General features: G+C 39.0%; 1 protein-coding gene across 1 annotated transcript; it reads right to left on the reverse strand.

Annotated features, from left to right (window-relative positions):
• Nucleotides 1-1939: 1939 nt before the first annotated feature.
• Nucleotides 1940-23540, reverse strand: NAF1 (nuclear assembly factor 1 ribonucleoprotein). The gene is made up of 8 exons (XM_069786270.1): nt 23238-23540; nt 20672-20813; nt 17587-17680; nt 15205-15287; nt 13974-14134; nt 10035-10086; nt 5287-5392; nt 1940-2651 (listed from the first exon to the last, which is right to left on the reverse strand). The coding sequence occupies exons 1-8, from the start codon at nt 23480-23482 to the stop codon at nt 2227-2229; spliced, it is 1308 nt and encodes a 435-aa protein (XP_069642371.1). The 5' UTR covers nt 23483-23540; the 3' UTR covers nt 1940-2226.
• Between the last annotated feature and the right edge of the window lie 2352 nt (nt 23541-25892).

The raw sequence follows: 25892 nt of genomic DNA on the forward strand, positions 1-25892 counted from the left end.
AGCCAGGATTGCATTTCTTCAACTGGCTGCTGGGGAGTAGTTTGCAGCCTAGGAGTTTCCATTGCCAACTTGTGCCCCATCTCTTGACACCCCAGGTACTCCTCTGTGCTGCATCCCATGCTGCCACTTCTAGAGGTCTCTGCTATCATGCCAGGTCTCTATTCCTCTACACTATCTTACTCCATTAAAGCCATAATACCCCATTCTACACAGAGTAATTACTTGCCGCTGCCATCTATGTAAAAACCTATGTGTATACCATTGAAAAAAAGTACACGTGAAACAAATTAATCATACCCACCTGGTCATTAACAAATGGCTGTTATAGCTAAACCAAGTAAAAATAAAGCTCCAGGTGAGTCAAGGGAAGCTCAGACAAAGCAAACCTGCTACGCCTCAGTCATGAGGCTACATTGAGTTTACTGTGTCCTATCACCAGCAATGGTAATATCTGGGCTACAGTTTAGCCAGAAATTCACCCCCTTCTACTTTCTCCCAGAACATAAGCATTTGCAATGGACTAGAATTGAACATTCTTTTTGCTACCAAAAAACCAAAAAAAATCTGTAAAAACCAAGTTAAATATTAATGTCTGGAATTCTATTGTTCCAAAACAGTTTGTTGCCACTGTACAGTACCTGTTTACTTTAAATTTGAGATCTATACAACCGTCTCAGTTGCACACCTATGAAATAGTAGTTCTAGATATATTAGAGAATAGAACTATTATTTAAGTATATTACAGAAAACTTTATAAGTCTGAAATTAAATTCTAATTCACAGTAGCAGCATCTTGACAATACATTCCCTCCCTCTGTGCATTACATTTTTGCTTCATTCTTAAGTTACCTGGAATTAGAGCAAAAGTCTAAGCAACAGCTGCAGAGCTTAATTAGCCATTAAATACATATCCAAAGTAATGAGTTTGAGAATAGAAGAACATACTGTACACTTCTATCAGTTCTGTTCAATGGTTTGGAGCGATTGTACTGTTGATTAATGATTCAAAAATCATTACAACTAGTAATGATTTTTCAGTGGAAAAATAATCTTTAAGATGTCTCTGTCCCACCATTATTTTTTTTTTCCTCTTTTTAAAATCTTCATGCAGTGTAAGGGTTTCCATTCTAGTTAGTCAGAGCCACTTCCATGGAGACTAAGGAAGTCCAATTGTAGGACTGACCCTTTGGGACAGGTGGAGGTTGTTCCAGGCTGTCTTTGGTTGACAATTCCACCAGTCTCCTAGCAACAAGCTGGGAGAGCTGGTGAACCTCGTAACTTCAGAAGAGGCAGTATTGACTGTGAAGAGAATCAAACAGCCATCTAGTCCTACCTGCATTTTGGATACAAATTTAAACAAGGGAGTCCTGAAATGGCATAATTCCTCTCCCTGACAGGTCTGATGACTTCCTCCTAGAAAGGCTGACTACCTACTATATGCATCTATTGGCCTTTCTGCACTAGGAGCAAAGACAAGCCAGAGAAATTATGCTGTTTTTTAATTTCCCTATACCATGCAGTTTTACAACCTAAATTGATTGCAAAACATCTTAAATAAGTTGATCTTCTGTAGCTATTGTAGGACACTCAATCTGACAGAGTAATTCAGCTCTCATCCAAATTCTGATCTAGCTACTCCAGCTATTTAAAAAAAAGACCATCCAGCTCCAGCCTTTTAGTTAATATTAAATTAATGAAATATTAAAAGTTGGGTAACAGGAGTTTATACATTATATAAAGAGCAGCAAACCGAGCTTAAAATTTAGGTGTCAGATTTTTAGTTTCCATGCAAGCAGATTTTAGAATTTGCAGAAATTGATAAAAAGGGTTTAGCATAGCAATATACCACTACGCTAAAAATACTGAAATACCATCTATGCAACATATCCTGAGTTACATAAACTCTTAAATTTATTACAAAATAATTTCCACTACTACATACCAGTCTCCAAAAAGTTTTTATTTATCATCCCAAACTAGTAGATATTATAAAAATAAACCATTATTTAATATTCAGTTATTTTTATCATACAGTTTTCTTTTTTGAAACAGAAAACATATATAGAAAAAAACAGTCTTCCATGGATGTCTCATAAAGCATCAAACCCTGCATTTCTTCTACTGTTGCGGAAAAATGAAGCATTTCCAAAATAAGGGAATACAGTCTTAGCAGCCTGTTCTTCCTCCCTTTAAATTGCAACGCTCTGTATGCATATTTATGGAAACTCAGTAAGGCCTGAACTGAGAAGGATGGCTATCTGGAGGAGGTGGAGGAGGTGGCGGCGGAGGTGGAGGCGGTAAAAATGGGTATGACGAGTTGTACATGTTCGGGCCTGTCCAAATCATATTCAGATTTGAATGTGGAAGGTGGAATTGATGCACGTCATTAACAGAACCAAAAACTGGAGGAGGAAAGGGATACTGTTGCATCATTGGATTTTCTTTTCTATGAGATTGTGGAAACACTGGAGATTCCTGACGTATTCTGTTGTCTGAAGAGTATAGTTGTGGTGGTCTTACTTGTGGTCTCAAAAAACCCGGAGGGCCTGACGGAGGAGGAAATGGATCCCTGGAGAACCCTCTGCCACGGTATCCCCTTGAATAACTTGAAGCAGGCTGTTGCATGGACTGATGAAGTCCTTTATTCTCACCTTAAAAGAAAAAACAAAAAACAAAAAACACCACCACACATAGTTTTAATACTATTTTGGAACGATTAAGTTTAGTCCTCACGAACCTTTCAAGCTGAAGTCAAGGAAATTTGAGAAGTAATCTTATCAACAAATAATACTGGCAAATAATACATAAACAGCAAAATAATACCGGCAAGTCTACTGTTTAGTAACTCATCTTGATTTATTAGAGAAATATAGAAAGGATGATCTGAGGGTTGCAAATTCAGTCATTAAAAAAGAAATTTCACTTTCTTTCCCTCCAGGCATTTTCATTTGTATTAATGAATCACAGGAACACTCAAACTGTGAGTATTTTGTAAAGTTTGGTTTAAAACAAGATTTAAAACCAACACATTTTAGAACTGAAGATAAATCAATACCACATTACACTAAAGTGGTATACAGCTTTCAGACCTGTGTTGGTATTACAGCAGACACAGGACACAAATTATTCAAACTCAAATTAAGAAAACTAACTTACTCTATCTGAAAAAAAGGCAGCCTGTACCTCTACCAATTGGCCTTCAGCATTCAGCTTTCTAAGACAACCTGTACAGGTCACTGTAAGCATACATTTAAGGTTCATAACAACTGTACTGCCACTTTATGTAAATACCATCAGAGTATTAATAGGGTAAGTGCTATAAAATTTAAGAGCACCAAAACCAAAATATTAAAGATGTTCCAAACAGCTACCAAGGTACTCAAAAGGCTGTAGAATTTAAACTGAAACATGATCTCTAAAGGATTTTAAGGCTAGAAACAAAAAGGTATTTAGGGACATAACACCACATAAAGTCACTGAATTTTAAGAACCTGTGTGGACCTAATCCTTGGCACTAGACTACATAGAAACATTTTCACCTTTGAAAAGCTAAGTCTTGAAAGGTAGTTGCATACCAAAATTCCTACTCATTTCCATGGGGGATTAGGACTTAAGGCTCCTTTGGTGCATGCAGGCCTCTTGGAAGCACTGAAGTGAAAGTACTTGAGTGAGTATTTTTTAGGTTCTTTCTTCTCCTATCAAAGACTATAACAATGAGCCAATTTTAATATACTCAGAGTTCTATGAAGATGGAACCAAGCAAAACTCCAGCTGAGACTGAGTTTGTGCCACAATTTGCCAGATATCCTTGTTGTTGAATTACATAGCCAAACTAAATTGCACACAGTGTCAATTTATACCATGTTACTTACAGAAAAACACAGCAAATCATAAGCCATATTCCCTTGACAGATTGAGACAGTTCCTCCCATTGTGTTCTCAGTTATGGAACATAGTTCAGTAACAGTCTCAGCAAGCCCTAGGCAAAGGCAGGTCTGCAATAAGCTGGCAGAATAAGGATACAGTGGAAAACATGCCATATGCTAGATAAGCAGAAACTGGGAGTGAAAATAACTATCAGCAATGAAGGTAAAGTATGGCATGATTCAGATCCTTCCCTTAAGGGAAAAACTGTCAAAACCATAGGGCAAAAGCCAGTCCAAAAATGATCACAGCTTTATTTAAAGGGTACAAGGGAGGGATGTACTGCACACAGAGTAAAAGGGTTAACAGGACAATTACTGATCAAGAGAAGAGGGGTTCAGTGGGGCACAGTGTCTAGCAACTTTAGAAAGGAAGAGCAGCAAACTCATGGAAGGAGTCAGTGCAAGAAAAATCAGTGGGGGGGGAGAAGCACTGTGCTGCAGAGTTGAAGCAACTTCATATGTAAGCAGCAGAAGAGGAAGAGGGGAAGGAATGAGGGTCAGTAGGGAGTGGTACAAAAAGCATGCAACAGAAGCAGACCAGTGAGAACAGAGAAAGAGAGGTGAGACTTAAATTATTCAACTAAAATGGCAACCAAAAAGCAAAAAGTTTTGTCAGTAGAGAGGCATGAGAGAAGACAGATAGGAAAATCTGGTTATTACAAACAGAGCATAAATGCAAGCATACACCTGGAACAGATCTGTCAACAACAGGAGAAAGGAAGGTGAAAAAGGCTATGTATATTATGAAAAACTATACATAATTTATTAAACTACTATAGGTTTATCTAACGACTGTGTTAGGTAAACAGAGAGGTTCTCAGCAGGCTACACAAGTAACAGTTATTTTAAAGGAGTATTTATATGCCATGGGTGAGGAAGAACTTTCTTTTCAGATACAGGAATAAATTCCCCATCTAAGACTTGCATCTTCTCCCTGATTGTCAAAAAAAATGGGTTTCTAAAAATTGCACGTGGCCTTCCTCTATCTTCTCCCTGCACTCAAAAGCTTAAGCTGAACTTGGGCCCCAATAACCCCTGCAATAAGCAAGCTCTAAACTCCAAAAGGTGACATTTGTTCTATATCCTCACTGTGTGTCAGCTGACATGGTTAAAAGAGCATGTGAATCTCCTGACAACTGTCCTGCTCCTATACTACTTCCCTTGCATAGTTTAATGGAAAAAACCTTCATTTTCCTTTAAAAAAACAATAAGGAATGTAACCACAAATTCACGAATGTAACTTTGAAAAGCACAGAAATACTGATTAACTGTATGAAAGCTCTATCATTAAGACAGACATCATTGTCTATTTCAAACTCAGTTTAACAGACAAAAGCATTCTCCCACAGCATTTACTCACTTGATGCATTTGTTTCCGATTTGAGTTTCTTCCTTCCTTGACTCTGAGGCTTCTTTTTCTTCTGTTTTGCCTCTCTTTCTTTTTCATCATCACTGAAATCCAAGGCCTGTTAAAAAAGAAAAAAGAACAAAGTCATATAAGGCTGCAGAGAACTTCAGTTCTAGCAATAAATCATTATTTAGAAAACAATCCATCCTGCAGTCAGCTTAAAAGAATATTAAAGCTGCACTTTCTTATTTTGCATTCGAAGATCAACATTCAAGTACTGAACACAAATTTTTGATTGCTTGGATGTTAGTAAGAAAAAAATTGGGAATCTCTGAGGGAGCTTGCTAGTTATTGCCAAGAAAAAAACTTCTGAAGGGAAATTAGGTGAATTAAAATATGGATTTTTAAAATAAGTTAAAATTAATTTGGCAACCAATACTTAGCACAGTTAAACTCCATTAAAAAATATCTCTAGTCTAAAATTGTCACTAAATTGGAATTTTCTGTAGTATATTTAATAACACTGTTCCTGTTAAACTTGCAATAGCAATGTTATTCCAAAGGAATTTTCAGCTTTGGAGAATGTTATCATCTACAATAGATTCAATGTCACTGCAACATTTTGTTCCTGTTACACAAGGTTTTGCTACCTTTCGATTCCTAGCTTACATTTAGAATGAGGAAGTTACTATTGACAGAAAAGAAATCTGTCAGCTTAATTAAATCCCTGAAAAACAGCTCACTTATATGACTTAAAGAGGTAGGGTTTGTTCCCAACCTCCCCTTCCCAATTTTGAAAGGAAGGGTTTTGCTGCTTACCGATGTATCTCTGTAGTATACAGAGCACAGATCTCAAAAACACTGCACTAAAACAATGCTAAAAAAGCCACATAAAAGTTAATTCTGAATACAACTATTTCTTCTTCTACATAACTGGATTACATTCTTACTCAAAAAAAGCCACAAGGAATACAACAAGATGATATATACCATGAAGTAAAATCTTTCACTAACTCCTGCTTTTTCTAAGGACTTCAATACACCATCCTCCAGTAGAGCAGAAATAACAAACAGGTACCTTCTGTTGCTAGCTAATTTCCATGTAACATTCCATAAAAGCCACCTCAGAGAAACTGCAGTTATCTGCTCCTGCTAGCCTTGCAGCATACAGATCACACTTTGTCATCCTATGACCCCAAAGACAAGGCCGAGAGAGATTGTATTACTGAGTCTACAGTTAAGCTGAGCTAATTACGAGCCTGTCAGAAAAGGAACACTTACCATATACCTTAAAGTAGCAAGCATAAAAGGCCTAACATGGATTAATTTAACATTCGTATAAAAATAAAGCTTCACAGTATCACAAAAAGAACTAACTCCAGCAATTGCACACAGTTTACCATGGGAGTTGACCAGAAAAGTTATAGAATCAGCTGCCAGCTGAGGACTCTAAAAGTCTGGCTGTAAGAGACAATTTCAAGCATCAGTAGCGTAAAATTTAATCTGCACCCTTGTCAACAGCTATTACCTTCACAGCAAAAGCCACTTTCTATCAGCTCATCAGCTGTCACAGTCTGGATATCTTAGTGTAAACTCTAACTGTTAGAACTATCTGAAGATTATTCTCATTAAGGATTACAAGACATTAGACATGGTATTTTCGCCAAAACAGAGCACACAGACATCACGAAGTCAGAATGGCCACGAAAACAAAGCTGTCATAAAAAGCAATCAAGTTTGCTCATCCATGCCATCACTGGTTTTGTTCAAGCTTCCTTCCTTCCTATAGTGAAGTACAATAAACCTAAAGTTCCCCCTGTACTTTCACACTGTAACCTGAAGGTAACAGTACCATAATTAAGAAAAATCATTAAAAAAAAAAACTTTGGAAAACGCAACAAATCTATATCTCCAGAAGATTTGACTGCTTGACTGTATTTAGCTGAATTTTAAAGTTACTTAGGTTCCTACAAATTCAAATTACACATTTACAAGCTCATCTCCTGAACAGCTATAAAAATACAACTAAGAAACAAACAAAAAAAGAGCTCACCATTAGCCAATAAGCACATTTTTGTATCACCATCACTAGAAAATTTTTCAACCAAAGAAAGCTAAGACTAGACAAAAGTTTCTAAGTATATACAGTCTTCCAAAGCTCTGTTGATCACATACCTACAGTCCAATTCTATGCAACACTCCTACTTCTCAAATGATGATTCTCTGTGAGATGTCTCCCCAAGAAAGGTGGGTAATTTACAGTCAGAACTGACAGACAAGCATTCTTTGAGAGAAGTTAACACTGCTCAGCTCAGTTCCATTTGTGGCAAGAAAAAAGGTATTTCAAAATGTATCATCATCACAGTGGAAAAAGCAACATTCTGGGTTGACAGACTGATACATCATTGCAGGACCTACCTTCAAGCATAGAAAAGCCCATGTCACAACATCTCCCCTTCAAAACAGAACACCTAGCCTGGAATAAGGACTGTGAATGCAAAAATTGATACTTTCCCTCACAGCGTCCTTCTGGACAAGTTGTCCAACTGTGGGACGAGTGGGTTCACAGTGTGCTGGGTGAAGATCTGGCTGAAGGGCAGAGCTCAAAGGGTTTGTAGCAAATGGGGCTACATCTGGCTGGCAATCAGCCACCAGCAGTGTTCCTCAGGGTTCAATTCTAGGGCCAGTTCTGTTCGATATATTTATCAACGATCTGGATGCAGGAGTTGAATGTACCATTAGCAAGTTAGCTGGCGATACCAAACTGGGAGGTGCTGTTGACTCTCTTGAGGGACAAGAGGCCCTGCAGAGGGATCTAGATAGATTGGAAAACAGGGCAACGATTAATGGGATGAAGTTTAACAAGTTGAAATGCTGAATTCTGCACCTAGGAAGGAGAATTCTGCACCTAGGAAGGAGAATTCTGCACCTAGGAAGGAGAATTCTGCACCTAGGAAGGAGTAATGCCAGGCACAAGTATAAATTGGGAGAGGAGTGGCTGTAGAGCAGCCCTGCAGAAAGGGATCTGGGGGTGCTGGTCGACAGCAGGCTCAATGAGTCAGCAGTGTGCCCTGGCAGCCAAGAGGGCAAACCCCATCCTGGGGGGCATCAAACACAGGATAACCAGCCAGTCTAAAGAGGCGATTATTCCACTGTGTTCAGCGTTGGTACGGCCTCACCTTGAATACTATGAGCAGTTCTGGACCCCACAATTCAAGAAGGATGTGAAGGTCCTTGAATGCATCCAGAGGAGGGCAACAAAGCTGGTGAAAGGCCTAGAAGGCATGTCCTATGAGGAGCAGCTAAGGGCTTTGGGCTTGTCTAGTTTGGAGAAAAGGAGGCCAAGGGGTGACATTGTTGCTCTCTACAGATTCCTGAGGAGGGGATGTGGAAAGGGAGGGAGGTGCTGATCTCTTCTCCCTGGTATCCAGTGATAGGACGTGTGGGAATGGTTCAAAGCGGTGCCGGGGAGGTTTAGACTGGACATTAAGAACCATTTCTTTACCAAGACAGTGGTCAAACACTGGAACAGGCTTCCTAGAGAGTTAGTCAATGCCCCAAGCCTGTCAGTGTTAAAGAGGCATTTGGACAATGCCCTTAACATGCTTTAGCTTATTGTTAGCCCTGAATTGGTCAGGCAGTTGGACTAGATGATTGTTGTAGGCCCCTTCTAACTGCAATAGTTGATTCTATTCTAAAAATTGGTTAGAATAAAAAAAAAAAAACAACAAAACCGAAACACCAAACCCCCAAAAAACCCCAAAACCACCCACAAAAACCACCTTTCCTACTTATGGAGTAAGAAGCACATACTATGTAGCATAGAACTACGCTATTCATGCAAACTTTTGGAAGATTGAAAAGAAGCAGATAGATCTCTTTAGGATACTATAATAGACACAAGGCTTCTAGGAATTTCACCTATTTTGGATAAGATACGCTTATAGTAGAAATTGCAAGGAAAAATTACTCAAGTGTTGATCTAGAAAACAAATCTCATGAAAACACCTCAATAAAACTACCAGCCTTGCGATTCTTTTTGAAGAAGAGAATAGTAATGAAAAGTATAGTTACAGCAGAGTTAAGGAGCACTGGACAGGAAGCCTGGATTTCATTGAAGCAATCTTCACAGATCCTACAGTAAATGACATCAACGGTCGTGAGGAGGTCTCACGTCTACATAGCCCTGTATGACTGCCTTTGTATGGAAGAAGCTCATCTCCTCTCATGAAACTGGTGTTTTATAATAGGAAACAGTAGGGAAACCTTACTAAGCCATTCAAAGAATGCAACAGAGGAGGTGTCAAGTTAATCTAACAGAGTAGACAGCTTAAACACCCAAGTAGTACAGTTTGCAGAGTACTAGCAGGCCTTTTAAGACAAACAACTGCTTGTGGCAAGGTGAAAGAAAAAGCTGCAGCAAAAGAACAGCAAGGACAAAAATTCCCTAGCAGAAGCAAAACTATTAGGCAAGGTAAAAGCACTGCCACTCAAAGTTGAACATTCAGGTTGCCAAACATGTTCTTGAAGGACTAGAGGAACTGAAGATACACATTTTCCCAATTGCAAAAAGCAAGTAGAAAAAGACAGCTAGTACTCTCTACACTGACTATGAGACCTCTCCAAGAAAAGCATGACCTTCTTTTCAGAGAAAAAGCACATAAGCTTGCTAATTAGTTACCCTGCGCAGAGTTTTTTCTACATATATCTTGTGTAATCAAAACCAATAAACAAACAAACAAAAAAACCCCTATAGTTACTTCAGGTGGTGGTTCTTGGTCATTCTTCCAAGATGCATCTGAACCTTTTTCCCTACAAGAAAAACAAACCACAAATTAGACAATCAAGACAAAGGAAGACAGTGTCAGGAGGCTACAAAACATCTCTTACTTGAGTCACATAGTAGCAACATATTCTAGGTTAGAAATAATTTGCAAGAACTGTACTGTAGCAAATAGGTAACACTTTCTTCAAGGTATCAGTTCTCCTACACAAGAAGCTTCCTGTTTTAAAAGGGGCATTTGTTTTTTAATGTTGTTTCTAAATGAACAGCAACGTATGTGTCAACTTCAGACTTCACTACATATGTCATTTGAAAAATCTTCCTACTCTGAGTGAAGACTGAACATTTCACACAGCTAATATTAAGCTTTGATCAATATTCTCTCAACACATCTTTTTCAATTTAAATTGCTTTGAACCCAAATTGAGGTAGTTCATTGCAACTTTCTTCTGTTGACTCACTGCTGACTACAGTCACAAATTTTCTTATTCTTCTGGTTTCAGAACACGTACCTCCAGTCAAAAAGGACAACGAACTAGTATAGTAGGATACAGGCTTTAAGTATAACTATAGTGAATTCGGAACCAAAAAAACCTCTAAGCTTGGCTTACAATTCCATTAAGATAGTGTTAGATAGGTAATTAGGTTTCATCTTCTATTTTGTTGTAAATATAAAATTAAAAATCAAGGTAAAAGACATTTAAGGAAGCAAAAACTCAACTGTCTTGCCTGACAAGCACCAAAATTAACTTGAAGTGGTGTTATTTATTTCACCCACCACTGCGAACTTCACTAAAAAACAAGTCATTTCTTTGATTACCAACAAATTTGTGGAACAAAGTTAAATTATGCTGTTAAAAGTCTGTGGAAGGTTTTTCCACACTGCTCGCAAATTTAATGTGTTTTGGTTGAAAATGACAAGACACTGTCTTTATCTATGTAGACAAACTATATTAAAATAATGCAATACTGAAAATTCTTACTTGCAAAATGGAACCATATAGTTAAAAACATCAACATGTTCAGTGTGAAATGTTTTCAATCAGTGTTCTAATAACCAAGGGGTTTTTTATGTATTTATCAAGTCAGCAACAATCAAGCAGCAATAGCTACATCAAAGTACATAACCATCGGCTCTAGGTAGCCTGGACTTGAAGAGGTCCTTAGTCAAAGGCTGCCCATGAGAACACTGGCAAGTCATCTGGAAGTACTTTGTGCCTCAACCCCTAACCATAAAACTGAAGCTCAATCTCTACATATCACTAGAAAACTATACAGACACACCACCTTTGTGATTATGAGCAAATCATATTAGCAAGCAAGCCATTTTAAAGTTTAATTAGAAGAAAATGTTACAGGGAGGAAAGAAAAATAAGGGCTTTACATGAATAACTTCTCAGCTGCAGAAAACTGTCTACCTATGGAAAGATGAAAAGTATCACTTTTTTTTTTTTTAAATCATGAACCAACTTCTTTGTTTCTCCCTCTCATCTTGTTATTTTGGGGCAATACATGCCTGCCAGAAATACCAGAGCACGCCAGAAACTCCCAAGACTTGTGGTCATTAGGCAACATGTAGTACTACTGACTGCAAAACTTAAACCTCCTCAGTCCTTCAGGCAGCTTATCTCACTCTCCCAAGGCAGCCTTCCTCATTTCAGCAAAACACAAAACACTTCTCATGCTCTGAGATACTTAATCTTCTGCAAAGAACAAGATAGTAATTCTTTGATTTCTGAACTCAGATACTGTAAGATCTGGAAGTCTAACAAAAGGTGACTCAGAGGAATCATGAAAATACATGAGCTTCTTTAGAATTACTTTGTGTTTCAGGCAATACAACACAAATCTATTTTTAGCAACAAATTATTTTGCATTCAAGAAGTTTTACACTACACTTCCATTTATTTTGCTATAAAGTGCAAGGCTTATTCATAGCACTGCAACTTTGTACAATGCAAGCAGATTGCATTCCAGATTTCAGAAAAAGCTTCAAACTTAAGGTTTCTTTCAGATCTTAACCCTGATTCCTTTTCTTTTTCAAAGTACCATCACAGCTTTGAGTAGCAGTTCTAGACCTTTAAGCCTGTAATACTCCACAAGCTGGTCTGCACACAGTCAGACTAACAAAAAGCAGAAAATGAAAGTCATTGGTCATCAAATTTGCAATCTGCTAAGGTCCAAAAGCCTTCTTGTGAAGCACTGATCAAAGCTCAACTTTTCTACTATCCATGTCATCTTGGTTTCTTTATAGAGACATTACAGCACAGGTCAGAAGTCAAAATTCTTTATCCTTTTTCAATAACACCTACTTTGTGAAAAAGGCAGCTTCAACAAATAGTACCAGTTGCGTCACAAAAGCTTAAGAAACTTTACTGACAAAACTGAGAAATAAAATATTGTTTCAGTGAAATGTAACTTAAGTTACATTATTCAGAACTTATGGTTTACATCAGATTACACAGGTGTTCACACTGCTCCTTTTAATACAGGGCAAGAAACAACATTTGATGCATTGTTCAGCTGTGCTGATAAGACATGAAAGTGTTAAACATCTTACATAGTGTTCAATTTTGTACCATATATGATAGTAAAATACTACCAAAAGACAAACAGCTCCCAAAACTACTTGCAATGTATTAACAATCTAAAATACGAGTCTCACATCTCAGATGCTGAGTACAGCACACAGTTACTGATGTAGCAAGCAGATGATTAAGGTCTGTGCAGTTACTGTACTAAGCAACAAAGTTTAATGGCACAAATCAAAGACCAGCTGGCATCAAAATACTGCAGAAAAACAAACAAGCAGCAGAGTGAGAAAGTGATCTATTTTGGTCTTCACTGAAAGGAAGAAAAACGTGTTTGTTGCTTCCACAGAAATGGGAAAGGAAAAAACCCCACCAAAAAAAAAAAAAAAAAGACTCCTGCAGGCCTGGCCACACATGCATGACTAAAGAAAAAAATTATTCAATATGAATACTGGCAAGGTTGCAATTAATGCAGACACCAGTATTACTGGCTAGTCAGAAAAAAATTGCAAGTCAGGCGAGAACTAATCCTAATAACCAGAGACTAAGTCACTTGTGTAACAAAGGATTTTTTTAACCTATATTTATTTCAGACAATTACTCATCAATAATTAGAACACTGATGCCTAGCAGTCACTTACTATCCTTTCTTTCTTATTCTGTATCTTTGAGTACACTTCCTTTTAAATGGCAACAAGTCCTATTCATACATGCTACTTTCCTCAGGCAGGCTGGGATACACAAATGCTAGAAGTTTCTGAACATCATACTATATTGCCACACAAATCCGTCCCCTCTCCCAAATTTACAGCAGGTAATTACCACACAGAATTGTTATTCTCCAACTGTACAATAGATTTATTGATAATTAAATTTCAGTTCTGGCCTTGTAACATGAAATAAAAATAGTAAATAAATGCAAACTTGATCAGAATTCAAACAAGTTTATTTTAGGTTATGAAACTAAACAAGAATCTGAGGAACAACAAAATCCAGAAAGTACAGCTTGCAAAACCACTGCATGTGTATGTATGTGAGAGGGTGTTGGGGAGGTAAGCATCAATGAATTTTTTTCTGGTTATGCTATTTTGGGTAACACAGCAACATGAAAAGAAAGCAAGCTTAATATATTGAGTAAGAAGCTACTAAACTTTAATAATTATAACACTTTAGAAGCTTGTAGTTTACAGCTACTCTGTACTGTTCTGAAAGGCAAAAGAATACAACCTTGTTATTACAACACAGTTGAGAATATCCAAAAAAAAAGAAAAGTTTTAGTGTCAAGCTTAGTCCTACAGTTTCTCACTTAAGGCTAAACTTTAATTCACTATTTTAGCTATATTAAAAAATACATTATAACCAGATTAGAAAAAAATCAGACTCACTGTTTTAGTTTCTCTGCAAATATATACTGGGTGAAGTCCTCCACTGATGGAGCAAAATACATGCTATCTTGCACATTAATACCTTTTGCTTTGATATGCTCAGAGCTGTTAAATCTTAACACATAAAAGGGATGTAAGACAGGACCAAATATCTCAAATATCTGAAACACAAACAAAATTAAAATGTTTAAATAAACCACCAAGAATAAATAGCCAATTTCACTGTAGACAACCATGAAGCTTTAAGATGCTTTGTATTTAAGAAGTTTGATATATTTTCAAAATGCAGAATGCAGCATCAAATGAAGTTACTTTCATGCTTTAGTTTTATTACCACATTTTGTTTGACAGTATATTTCCCAGCTACTGTTTAAGTTATAATGTGGAAAAGTAAGTTCTCACACATTGATATTACCTTTGCCCACCCAACTGCACTGCTTTCACTGTCTGCTTCCTCTACTGTGCTAACTTTCCTTTTGTCAAATCTCTGTTCTTCTCTCTCCACTATGCTTTCAAATCTCTTACACCTGGAACAATCTCCCATTCATTTATTCCTCAAAGTTCATCTTTACAAGACACCTTTACATCAGTTCCCGTCTGTTCCCCAATTCCATTGAGAGCAGGGAATTCTGCCATGTTGTACAGAACATCTGCCAATTTCAGGCTGAGATTTTTGTTTCACTCACATCTAGCATTCAAAGATATTATAGTAGTAACTGTTCCAGATGATGGCTTTTCTTCCCCAGAAAACATACAAAATTGAATGCAACAGCCCTCTCAGCAAACATTCTTCATTATACTTGCAAAAAGCACACAATGGCCTTAAACTGCAACAGCAGAACTTAGATATGTAAACATTCCCCACTTTTCCTGAAACTTGACTAATTTCTCCAATGTTTGCCCCCAACTCCTGGCAATAAAAGAGCACAGTCTGTTATTGAAGACATCATACATCTGAAAGCAACCTCTCCCTCTCCACAAGCACTGTCATAAAATAGCAGAAACTCATCACACATTGTAATTCTGTTAAGGATGCAATGAATTCCAGGTTAGGAATTCCTGAGATTAAAAAAAAATAGATGACTATAGCAAGAGTCAAAAGCACAAAGCAAGACTACATATCAAGAAAATATTATCTTTCATCAAGTCGACTTCAACACTACTTGTTGGAACATAAAAGAATACTTTGATTTTTATATTAGAATAACAGGTTTTTATGCTTTACACATACCTTTCCTGCAGCTTGCCGATCTTCTTTAAAAATTATGCTTTCCTCATTTACTGGAGGTAGGCCTCTCAGTGATTCAATTATTACTAAAATGGGGGAGGAGGGAAAAAAAATCAATTAGAACTTTGTTTCAACAACATCATATAGTTAATTGCAGAGAAGCTTAACAAAACACACCATTATTTGTCTACTAAAGTTCATAGAGCTTCACCACCCCTTCTCCATTGATATATGAGTGGTAAGATTTACATTTGTTTACAGAATTATTCTCTGGGTTGAAGAAAAGAGACCAGCCGATAGGTACAAAAGAGAACTCTCAGATATGTATTTGCGAGCTACCTGTTCTATTTACCCAGCATGTTTCTTAATTAAGTGCATAGCAGCAATAACCTGGTTTTTTGAGTGCAGATGCATGTGTATATTCTGCCTTCTTAGTATTCCAAATGAAATCCTCCTTGGAAAAAAGAATGGAAATGGCTATTCATTACAGCTTGCCCCAATAAGTCATAAGAATCAGACCAGAACAAAAAAGATGTCTGGCAGTCCAGTCACAGTTGCAACTGGTGGTGTCATTTATGTATGCAGAAATACAATTTGAAATACATTTCTGCAATTTAATGTCCTGTAAGTCTCGTATTACATTTGGGCCTAATCCATGATTAACAATGGTATGAGTGGTCAGAGCTAGCAAGTCATTCTAGTAGCTCAAAATATGAAATCTTAACACTTAGTAGACTTTAACACTTATAAATGGACACAGAAGCATGTTCTTCCTCCATTAAATACATAATTTGATATACATGCTACTTCATTTTTAGGTTTTCCAATTCAGAGACCTAAAGAGCTTATCCTTTACTGAAATCTTTAGAATAGTTTCTTCTTTGGTAGCAGTTCACAATTTGTTCCTTTAGTCTGCAGGAATTCTGCGTCTTCCTTTACATTCAGCAGGAAATATGCTCAAAGCTGTCAATACAGAGGCCTAGCAGCATTATGCTTATTAGTCTGCTTTCTAACTTTCACCAACCAATCTAAATTCAACAATTCACATATTTCAGTTTCATAAAGATGCAGACTGAAGAATTCACCTATCAGTAAACTGACAGGATTTGAAAAGGTTATACTCACCAAGGAGGATTAGAAATTAAGGAGAGTTTTCAAAATTGAAGTCTTTAAAAACAGCTTTGTTTAAACATTCACATACTAAATCAAAAATAAGAATAATAGCAAGTTATGATTCAACTGTTTCTCTTTTAACTTACTTTCAAACCATCATTTTAGCTGAAAACAGCCTTCTTGAAGTCCCCATTATTATCAATAAGTAAGAAAGGGCAAAGTAGAACTAAAGGACGATGACCAGATTACTACTTTCCACACTCTCAAGCCAGCTTCCTGCACATGAATGAAATTAAATCTAACTCCAAACCAACACCACCAACAAAAATACTATAAAGGAATTGCCTGTATTACCTGCAGTCTTCTACAATAAAAGAAAATTTAATAGCAAAGCTATTTGCTTTAATTCTTTTGTACCCCACTCAACACAAATACTTTAACTTCAGAATTGAACTTAATTTCTAATTTTCGTAAGAAAATTGCTCTGAAAGCAGTTCAAGCAGAATGGAACACTTGAAATAAGCTTAAATACAAACATACTATGGATATTTTATTAATATCAGCTTCAGCAAAATTTTGATGTCACATCAAAAACTGAGGTCCCAGGTAGATCTGAAAAGATCCCTAAATGCATACTGCCTGCAGTTAAGCTTACATCCATTGTATGTCTCAGTCCCATTAAGCTTACCCTCCAGGACCTATAAATCATGTTAGTCATGCTGTCCTATGACTGCTGACACTGGCGGCTTGCATTTGGTCAAGGTGCCAGAAGTGGGATGCTCTGCTAAAGAAACAAGTTTTATCCTGTCCTCATACATTCACAAGCAAGAACTTGGGACTGGATTGTACTGCACCTCTGCTTTTAGTTATACACTGCCTATATCTTCAGAGATAATTCAAATACAGCATGTACGACTGAAAGATTTTCTTAAAATACTGCAAGTGTTCAATCTTATTGTTGACAGAATTAATATAAAGATCATAATACACAGTGAAAAAAGGCTTTTTTAGCAAAAAACTAGAACATGAAAGTCACACAGAAATATATGCATAATAGTCGTAGTATCTTAATCTTTAGAAGATGTAAGCCAGCTAAAAGGGAATTCAACACAAATGTCATTTAGCAGTCCGAGTTCTCATTCAGCAATCCACTACCCCCTGAAATAGAAAGCTGCAGTACTGACACTTTGAGGGAACAGTTAAGTACACAATTAATGCAGAGATATACAGAAATTATTTTAATTGAAAACAAAGCAAACATATCTTGCTTACCTAGCTGCTCAATTATGCTGGAAACTGTCCCAAAAAGCTTCAGTTCAACATCATCAGGCAGAATTATTGATAAGTCTTCAACAGGAGGCAGTTCCTGAAAATACCATGTCAATGTTCAGAAATATAATATCATCACACTAAGACATTCATCACTTTGTCACTGCATAAATTTGACCATCAGAAAAACCTCCTAGCATTTTGAAGATTTAATTTAAAAAATGTAGTTTGATTTGTCTCTTCCAGAATAATTCTAAATAAACTCGCCTTGGGGGGAAAATGTCACTTTTGAAGACACCTTTTCTATTGAGATGCTACTCTACATATTTCCATTGCAACTAAGTAGAAGCCAACTTTACTCAGCTGGAGAAAACCAACAACTGATAGACATTTTGTTCCTTTTTTTGAACTTAGATAATAAGTTAAATGTACAACACAATAATTAGATAATCAGTAATCAAAAAATCAGAAAACTTGTAACCACATTCAATGCATGACAGAAGAGAAACATACACAGCAAGAGATAAAATAGCATGAAATACACCAGGTATGTATCATCTGATTCAACAAAATGGTGTCTGTCCATTTATGCCACAACTCAGACCATTATAAAAGATGTAAAGATCACAACAACCTATCTAAAGAAAATTATTTTTACCTGAAAGCTGTATTTGGTACAAGAGGATACTCACACAGAACACACTCAAAAAAAAAGCCAAACTTAAGATATACAAATGAATACTGCACAAACAATATTCAAATTAAACTTTCTCCTCAAATGTAAGCATCAATATCTTCTATCAAAGGCTGATTAACACTGAACTAATCATCTACCTCCAATTTATTCATAACTAAGATTTCTATGTATATACTATACTGCTGTGAATTCAATATGGAATACAAAGTAAGGGCAAATAGAGCAAGAATTATCTTCAAATTCAACATCTTCTGAATTTGGAGGTAGAGTCCAAATCTTAGCACTGAACTGCACTTTTAAAGGCCATCACCAGAAATAAAATCACTCTTCAATAGAAGAATCTTGTCCTGTCTTATCAAAACTTCAGCTGATAATCTTCACGCTTAACAAAAGTGCTTGGCAAAGGCTTCTAGAGCAACTCAAAGACCAAACAGAGGACAAGACTTAGGCAGACCACATAAGATAGCATTAAAGTCAAGACGTGAATTCAGATAGAAACACCATATACCCTTCTACAGGACAGTAAGTTTTCCAACATTAAACCAACTTCACTGTTAAGCCTTAACCAAGTCATGGATGCCAGAGCAATTCCAAGACCAGAGACCAGAAGGAAGAAAGCTAAAACTTTTATCATAAATCTCAAACTGGTAAACTGTACCATCTGTCATACTATATACAATATCTGCCAATCTTACACTCAAAACAGGAGGTTTCTAAAATAGTTCCACTAACACTCCTTAATACATGCAGGTTTTTTTCTGCTAAGCACACATTCCAGTTATATACTTTCTTTAATCTTTTATTGTATCTTTGAGCCATGCTTTAGCAAGTTAGCTATTATTGAGGACTTTCAGGTAAAAGACTAATCATCACGTTTCAGTTTTAACAGATACATTTTAATTTTCAAATTGTATTCCTTCAAATTTACATAAGGTGATCTACAACATTTTTACATAGATTAATTCTATTACTGTTGAATGGCTTAGTACAAGATACAGTAAATAATGTAGTTGCTAGAACTTCGGTTCTTATTAACTATCACTGGCAAAAAGCAATAGCTTTGCTGAACCAGTGAAACTAATCAGGCCAGTACTTAAAAGGAAGACAATGTTTCAAAAACACTTGGACTTGAAGCTAGTAAGCTAATGAGACAAAAGAGCAGATCAACAAAGCATTTTCGGGCTAACATGAATTTTATTTAAATAAATAACTGAGATAAGAGGTAAATAAAACCTAGTAAGTACATCTACCTCAGCAAAGATTTTTGTTCAAAAGTCCAGTGCTGTAAAAACCATCTTTGTCATAGAAGCACTTATAATGGTTCTATTATTAATCATACATCAAAACGAAGTGCATGTAAGCAGCAATTGCTCTGACATTTTACTCCTTCAGAATACAATGTTACACGTTTCTGAATCTTTGATTAATTTCAGTGAGAAAAGAATATCCTAAAAGCTCTTCTTTACTTCAAGTGTCTCTAGAGCAACATTTTAATAATTAACAATGTATTCCCATCTCCTGGTGTTGCTACTACTAATGCATGTCAATGCCTCAGCCTTTTCAGACAGTCATCTAGCACTTCATTACAAACTCTTACAGAGCACTGAAGCAAAGGTTCATGTCTCCATATGTATCTGCTCTTCAGAGGTTTTTTTTCCTCTACCTTTCTAATAATGTCTTGTACCCTTCATTGGCCTTGTTTCTCATTCCAGAAAGCATTTTTTATGAAGGGGAGAGATCTACAGAATAACAGATAAACATATACTGTTAATGTAAATTGACATTACAGTGTTGCATTATCCTTTTATTTGTAATCCATTACAAATGATGATAGCAAATTGTCCATTAGCAGATTATTACTAAAACTCGTTCCTTTAAACCTCTTAATTTTGAGATAATGAGGAATAATGGCAGCAATACTTAACAAGCGTGTTATTTATGAGAACCAATATAAACCACTTCTGTGACCACTCTAACAATTTTGCTTGAGTAGAGACGATGCAATCTGAACCTCTGGGAGGCTTAATATAACATTTGAAATTTTTTGCCTCAAGGCTGAACTTATTTGAAATATGTCTTACAGACATATCAGACCTTCAAGTCCCTCACACAGAGAAAGGATGATGAAAGCCTGCAATGTACAAACAACAAAAAGTGTACTAAAATATCCAGAAATTTGTTTTCATTAGTTACAACTGTGATTTTATACAACTGTGAACCTCACTTCAGAGTGGTCTTAATATACTGAAAAATAAGACACTTTTAATTATTAACTGTGCTATACCTGAACTAGTGTAAAAACATACATTCAGTCACTAGGTATTCATTAAGTTAAAATATTTTAAGTTGGGTTACTAGAAAAACATTTAAAAGATAACACAGTGTACTTACATCAATAGGCAACTCATCTTTCGTTTTAACACAGTAAGATTTGTTATCCTTCTCATTTGGATGATCATCTTCATCTGATACTGTTGAAGGGGAACACGAAGAGGAGGATGTAGTTGAATCAGTTGAATCTGAATCCGTATCACTGAATAAAACAAATATGGGAGTTATAATATAGACTTCCGCCTTACAGATAAAAAGAGTGGCTAGATTATACATTACTCAAATACCCTTGGTTACCAGATATGTTCTTCTTAAATGTATATATCTGTATACAGAAAAGCAGCAATCTTTCCTGAACCTACAAGCCACTGGGCAAGACCATTAAAAAAATCTCAGAAGAGGTATAGCTTCAACAGTTCAGAGCAAATGCTAACAACTACAATGGCTCATTTGCGTTCTCACTGTTTTACTGTTGAAAGGTGTATGTAGCGTGAGAGCAATCACCTCTTTAAGCTCACCTAGTCCAGTTTTTCCCACTGGCTACCTCATGCAAAAGTCCAGCACCAGCATAACTCCATCTGTCAGACATACATGACAGCCACAGTTTGGGACCTATACTTCATTGGTTTGCAACTGAAATGACACATTAGAGTCACAGGATGATTACTTCAGTGTAGTACCTAGATAAATACAGCCAAATTAGGACCATAATGTCTATGCACAATCAGCATATTTCCATTTTATGCACCACTTAAATTCCCAGTATTGAACATCACTTGACATAACCGAGCACAAAAAAAAAATTTCAAATACACTAAACTACCTTCTATAGCTCACAGTCATTCTTCTTCTACAACCCCAACATTAGGATACAGCTAAGTGAAAGTCAAGAAAATACTTATTTCCAAGCAATCCATCTTACGTTATGAAGGTAAAACAAAATTCTAATTTTTTCAGATAAAAGGGATTAGTTTCATATTTCATGGCAGGCCTGAATTCCCCTAGTACATATTCACACATATTAGTAATTTAATATTTCTCACTGGCACACGCATAAGAGATGTTTATTGTCTTAGACTCTTAATATTACAAGTAAAGAGCACAGTAAGAAACCAGTCCTTATTCACATCAACCTGTTCCTTTTAGCAAAAGTCTAAGTTCTTGAAGAGCTGGGGAAAGAAACAAACACATGGAGTAATTGATATTGATGACTGAAAAAACACGTCACAAACCTTACACAAAAATACACTAAGACAAGCAAACGTTTGTAAAATTGCATCTTCCTTTCTTACCTGATCTGCATGTTAAGAAAGCAGCATTTGGAAGCAAAGTGATAAATAAAATACAAAAAATGCTCCCTTCTAGATTCTTTGGTATTAGATTGTCCCCTTCACAAGCAAATGGATGGCTTTCAATTACCTGTTGCTGCGGTTTTTTTCCCCAACAAACATTGATAGGGGAGACAACAAATAAGAGCACCTCTCCAAATAAACCTTTTGAAAAAGGCAAATATGGTCTTCTTGGAACAAAATCAGCAGAGCAGAATGACAAAAATCAGACTACCAGAGACCAATCAGTGGAGGGAGGAAAAAAAAAAAAAGGAAAGAAAAAAGTTTGAGATACACATAGACAGCTAAATAAGTTAAAGCTATCAAAATTTCATCTTTAATATTTATCTGAATATCAGTGCAACAGATTTTGGAAGCAAAAAAGACTACAGGTGAAGCCCCTCCCACAGGTCAAGAATTTCACTCTCCATCACTTCATGATGTTCTAGGAAAACTTTGAACTAAGCAAAGCATTTCCAAAGTCAAGCTTTAACCCATTAACTGTTAATGAAGCTCAGTATCTTCTTTTTAAGAGATCGTTAGACTTCATTTCAGCCTCCACTAGTTAGAAGGAGCACATACCCATCTTGCTGCAAGGGCCCAAGAAGAAAACACAAAACTCACTGAAACTGACAAAGCGTGCAGGCTTCCAAGACTGAAACAGAGCCCACATCTAACCAAAGTTACCTTTCAACAACTATTCTGAACACCAAAGCACAGACGGAAGTAGAAGATGGAACCTTTCATAAAAACCGTACAGGTTGAGAATGAGCTTTTCCACCGAGAAGCCAACATCAGAGCACAAGTTAAAATCTGCAGACTCTTTACCTTGAATCCTACATTCAGCTTTCTTCAGCAATAACACCGCAGATGCCTTGTCACAAGTGATGTAGGCGCACTCTGTGAGGACGGTGTCAAAGGACACTCAAACGGTGACGGCGGCCCAACCAACCACGACGCTCTACAAGCCACCACCACCACCAGACCCATGCTTTCATTAAATCCCATACCCTCACGGTCAATTGCTCTGGAGGCTTATTACTTCAACAGTTAAAACTCCTCGTGAAACACAACAGAAAAGGTCATCCCCAACGGCAAGGGGGACGCTACCGCAGCCGAAACGCCGGGGCGGGGGGAAGGGGCGGACTGGGCCACCTCGCTCGCAGAGCGCCGAGCCACAGGACCGGCGGCCCGCCCCGCCGCCCCCTAAGGGGCCTCAGCGGGGAAAGAGCGGCCCGCGGGGAAAGCCCGACGCGCCCCTCTCGCCTCCGCGGCCCAGCCCCGGGGGCTAAACCCACCTGTCCGAGTCCGAGGAGGGGGTGGCGGCAGGCGGCCCGCTGGGACTGGCGGGCGGCGGCGAGCAGCGCGCTCCCTCGGCTGGGGGCGGCGGGGCCCGCTCCTCCCCGCCGCCCTCCGGGGGGCTCGGCGGGCTGGGCGCCCCCTCCGCGCTCGCCGCCCGCTCCTCGCCCGGCGCCGTGCCGGCGGTGCCGGGCTCAAACGCCAGGCTCTCCAACCGCGCCACCACCTCCACCTGCGCCTCCATCTCCGCACGTGCGCCACGCGGCCTCCCCGCCGTACGCCACTTCCGGCTGCCGTGAGCGCCCGCGCCCCGGCGGGCTGGGGTTGTCTGGGCGCCGCGAGGGGTTAGGGCGCATGCGTAGGCTAGGGAGCGCGCCCCGGGGAGGGGGGCGGGTCCTCCTGTGACGCGGCGTAGTGGGCCGGCGCGAGGAGCGGCGCTTGCCGGCGGGCGGGCCCCGCGCACCTCAGCGGGTGCCCGCCCTCTCCTGAGGGAGAGGCACCGGCTCAATGCGCGGAGGCAGCAGCTGCCTGTTTAGTGTTAGATTAGCCTGGGCCCTGTGTTAAAACAAGCCATTCTGTTAAAAGCCGATGGAAGGTAACAGTAGTGAATTTTGTCATCGTTTTTCAAGTCTTGTTTCCTTAAGCCTTAACGCTAAGTAAATTTTGCGCTTAATTTAAACCCAACGCCAGAGTTTTGGTTTTATGAGGCTTGCCTCAAAGGCAAAGCTAGAGGTCATTGCTACTCTTGCTGAGGGTCTGTTGGGTTGGATTAGTTTTGGTATTTTATAAATACGCTGACAACACACAGAAGATTCATGTAACTAAAAAAAACTCCCGACGGCTAAGCTGTACGATACCAAATTACTATACTAATACCTAACCCTACTGTAGTAACCCTATAACAATACCTACCTCTGCAAAACCTAACCACATCCTTAAGATCACCAAACCATTCACCACAACATACATGTCCATTTATGTCCTAGGTTCACCGTAAATACCCACCGTTCCGGAGCTTGCGGGGTTTTTTGGTACCAGTCTGTGCAATGCCCCACACAACACGGGGAGGGGGGAGAGCCTGTTGGTGTCCTAGTCTTTTTTCCTGGCATCCAGGGATCTGGCCATACATAGTGTCCTCTCCTGCAGGAGAAAACGGAGGATTTCCCCCTGCCCTCCCCCAGCCTCTGTGTTTGGGGACCTAAAGCTCTTCCCCATGACAATAACTTAGGAGAAAAGACACGTGTCTTCTCTGGAACACAATTTATCCATGGGAAAACCCAAAAGATGTGTAAAAGACAAGCAACACCAGGTCACTGTGACTGTGAGCCTACGGACAAGCCCCTCTAACCCAGACTCGAAACTGCAACCTGACAACTGTGCTCCTGTGCCAATGCTGTGTGTTCCTGACCATCACAGAGCTTCATCCCACTGTCCTTTGGACTGGCTTCCAAATGAAAAGCTAAGGCTCTCTTCACTCCCAGGCAACAGGGTGAGCCGCAGAGTGCAATGTGGGTCCGAGGAGGAACCCCATAGATAAATACATGAAAAAGTTATGTGTGATAATGCTGACAGTGCCAGAGGACTGGGACTTGATTATCTGATGAGAGCAGAGGAGAGAATGATACGTTTTCCATAAAATAAACTTCCCCTCCAGCTCTGAGAGGACTGCGTGTCCACAGCTCAAAGGGCACCCAAAACATTTCACTCTTCTCCAGAATGTCTGGGCTATGTTGAAAAAAAAAATCACAAGAGTGCTTCACAAGTACCCCAGACAGGCTGAAGGGAGCATCCGACAGGCAGAAGATGTCTGTCTCTGGTAGTTCGACTCTTCATTTGCAACATGACACAGCAGATGCAACCAGCAGAATTTATTTATGTATTGGGTTTGTGTGGCAAGGTTTTGGTAGCGGGGACGGGAGGGGCTACAGGGGTGGCTTCTGTGAGAAGCTGCTAGAAGCTTCCCCCATATCTGATAGAGCCTTTACCAGCTGGCTCTAAGACAGACCTGCCGCTGCCCAAGGCCAAGCCAATCAGCAATAGTGGTAGCGCCTCTGTGATAACATATTTAAGAAGCAAAAAAGTTGTGTGGCACACAGAAATGGCAGCTGGAGAGAGAAGTGAGAACATGTCAGAGAAACAACGCTGCAGACACCCAGGTCAGTGAAGAAGGAGGGGAGGAGATGCTCCAGGCGCCAGAGCAGAGATTCCCCTGCAGCCCATGGGGAAGACCATGGTGAGGCAGGCTGTCCCCCTGCAGCCCGTGGAGGTCCACGGTGGAGCAGATATCCACTTGCAGCCCAGGAAGGACCCCACGCTGGAGCAGGTGGGTTCCCAAAGGAGGCTATGACCCCGTGGGAAGCCCACGCTGGAGCAGGCTCCTGGCAGGACCTGTGGATCTGTGGAGAGAGGAGCCCATGGAGCAGGTTTTCTGGCAGGACTTGTGACCCCACAGGGTACCCACGCTGGAGCAGTCTGTGCCTGAAGGACTGCACCCCATGGAAGGGACCCACACTGGAGCAGTTCGTGAAGAACTGCAGCCCATGGGAAGGACCCACGCTGGAGAAGTTCATGGAGGACTGTCTCCCATGGGAGGGACCCCATGCTGGAGCAGGGGAAGAGTGTGATAAGTCCTACCCCTGAAGAGGACAAAGCAG

The sequence above is a fragment of the Haliaeetus albicilla genome, chromosome 1 (genome assembly GCF_947461875.1).
Source record: "Haliaeetus albicilla chromosome 1, bHalAlb1.1, whole genome shotgun sequence".
Taxonomy (NCBI): Eukaryota; Metazoa; Chordata; class Aves; order Accipitriformes; family Accipitridae; genus Haliaeetus; species Haliaeetus albicilla.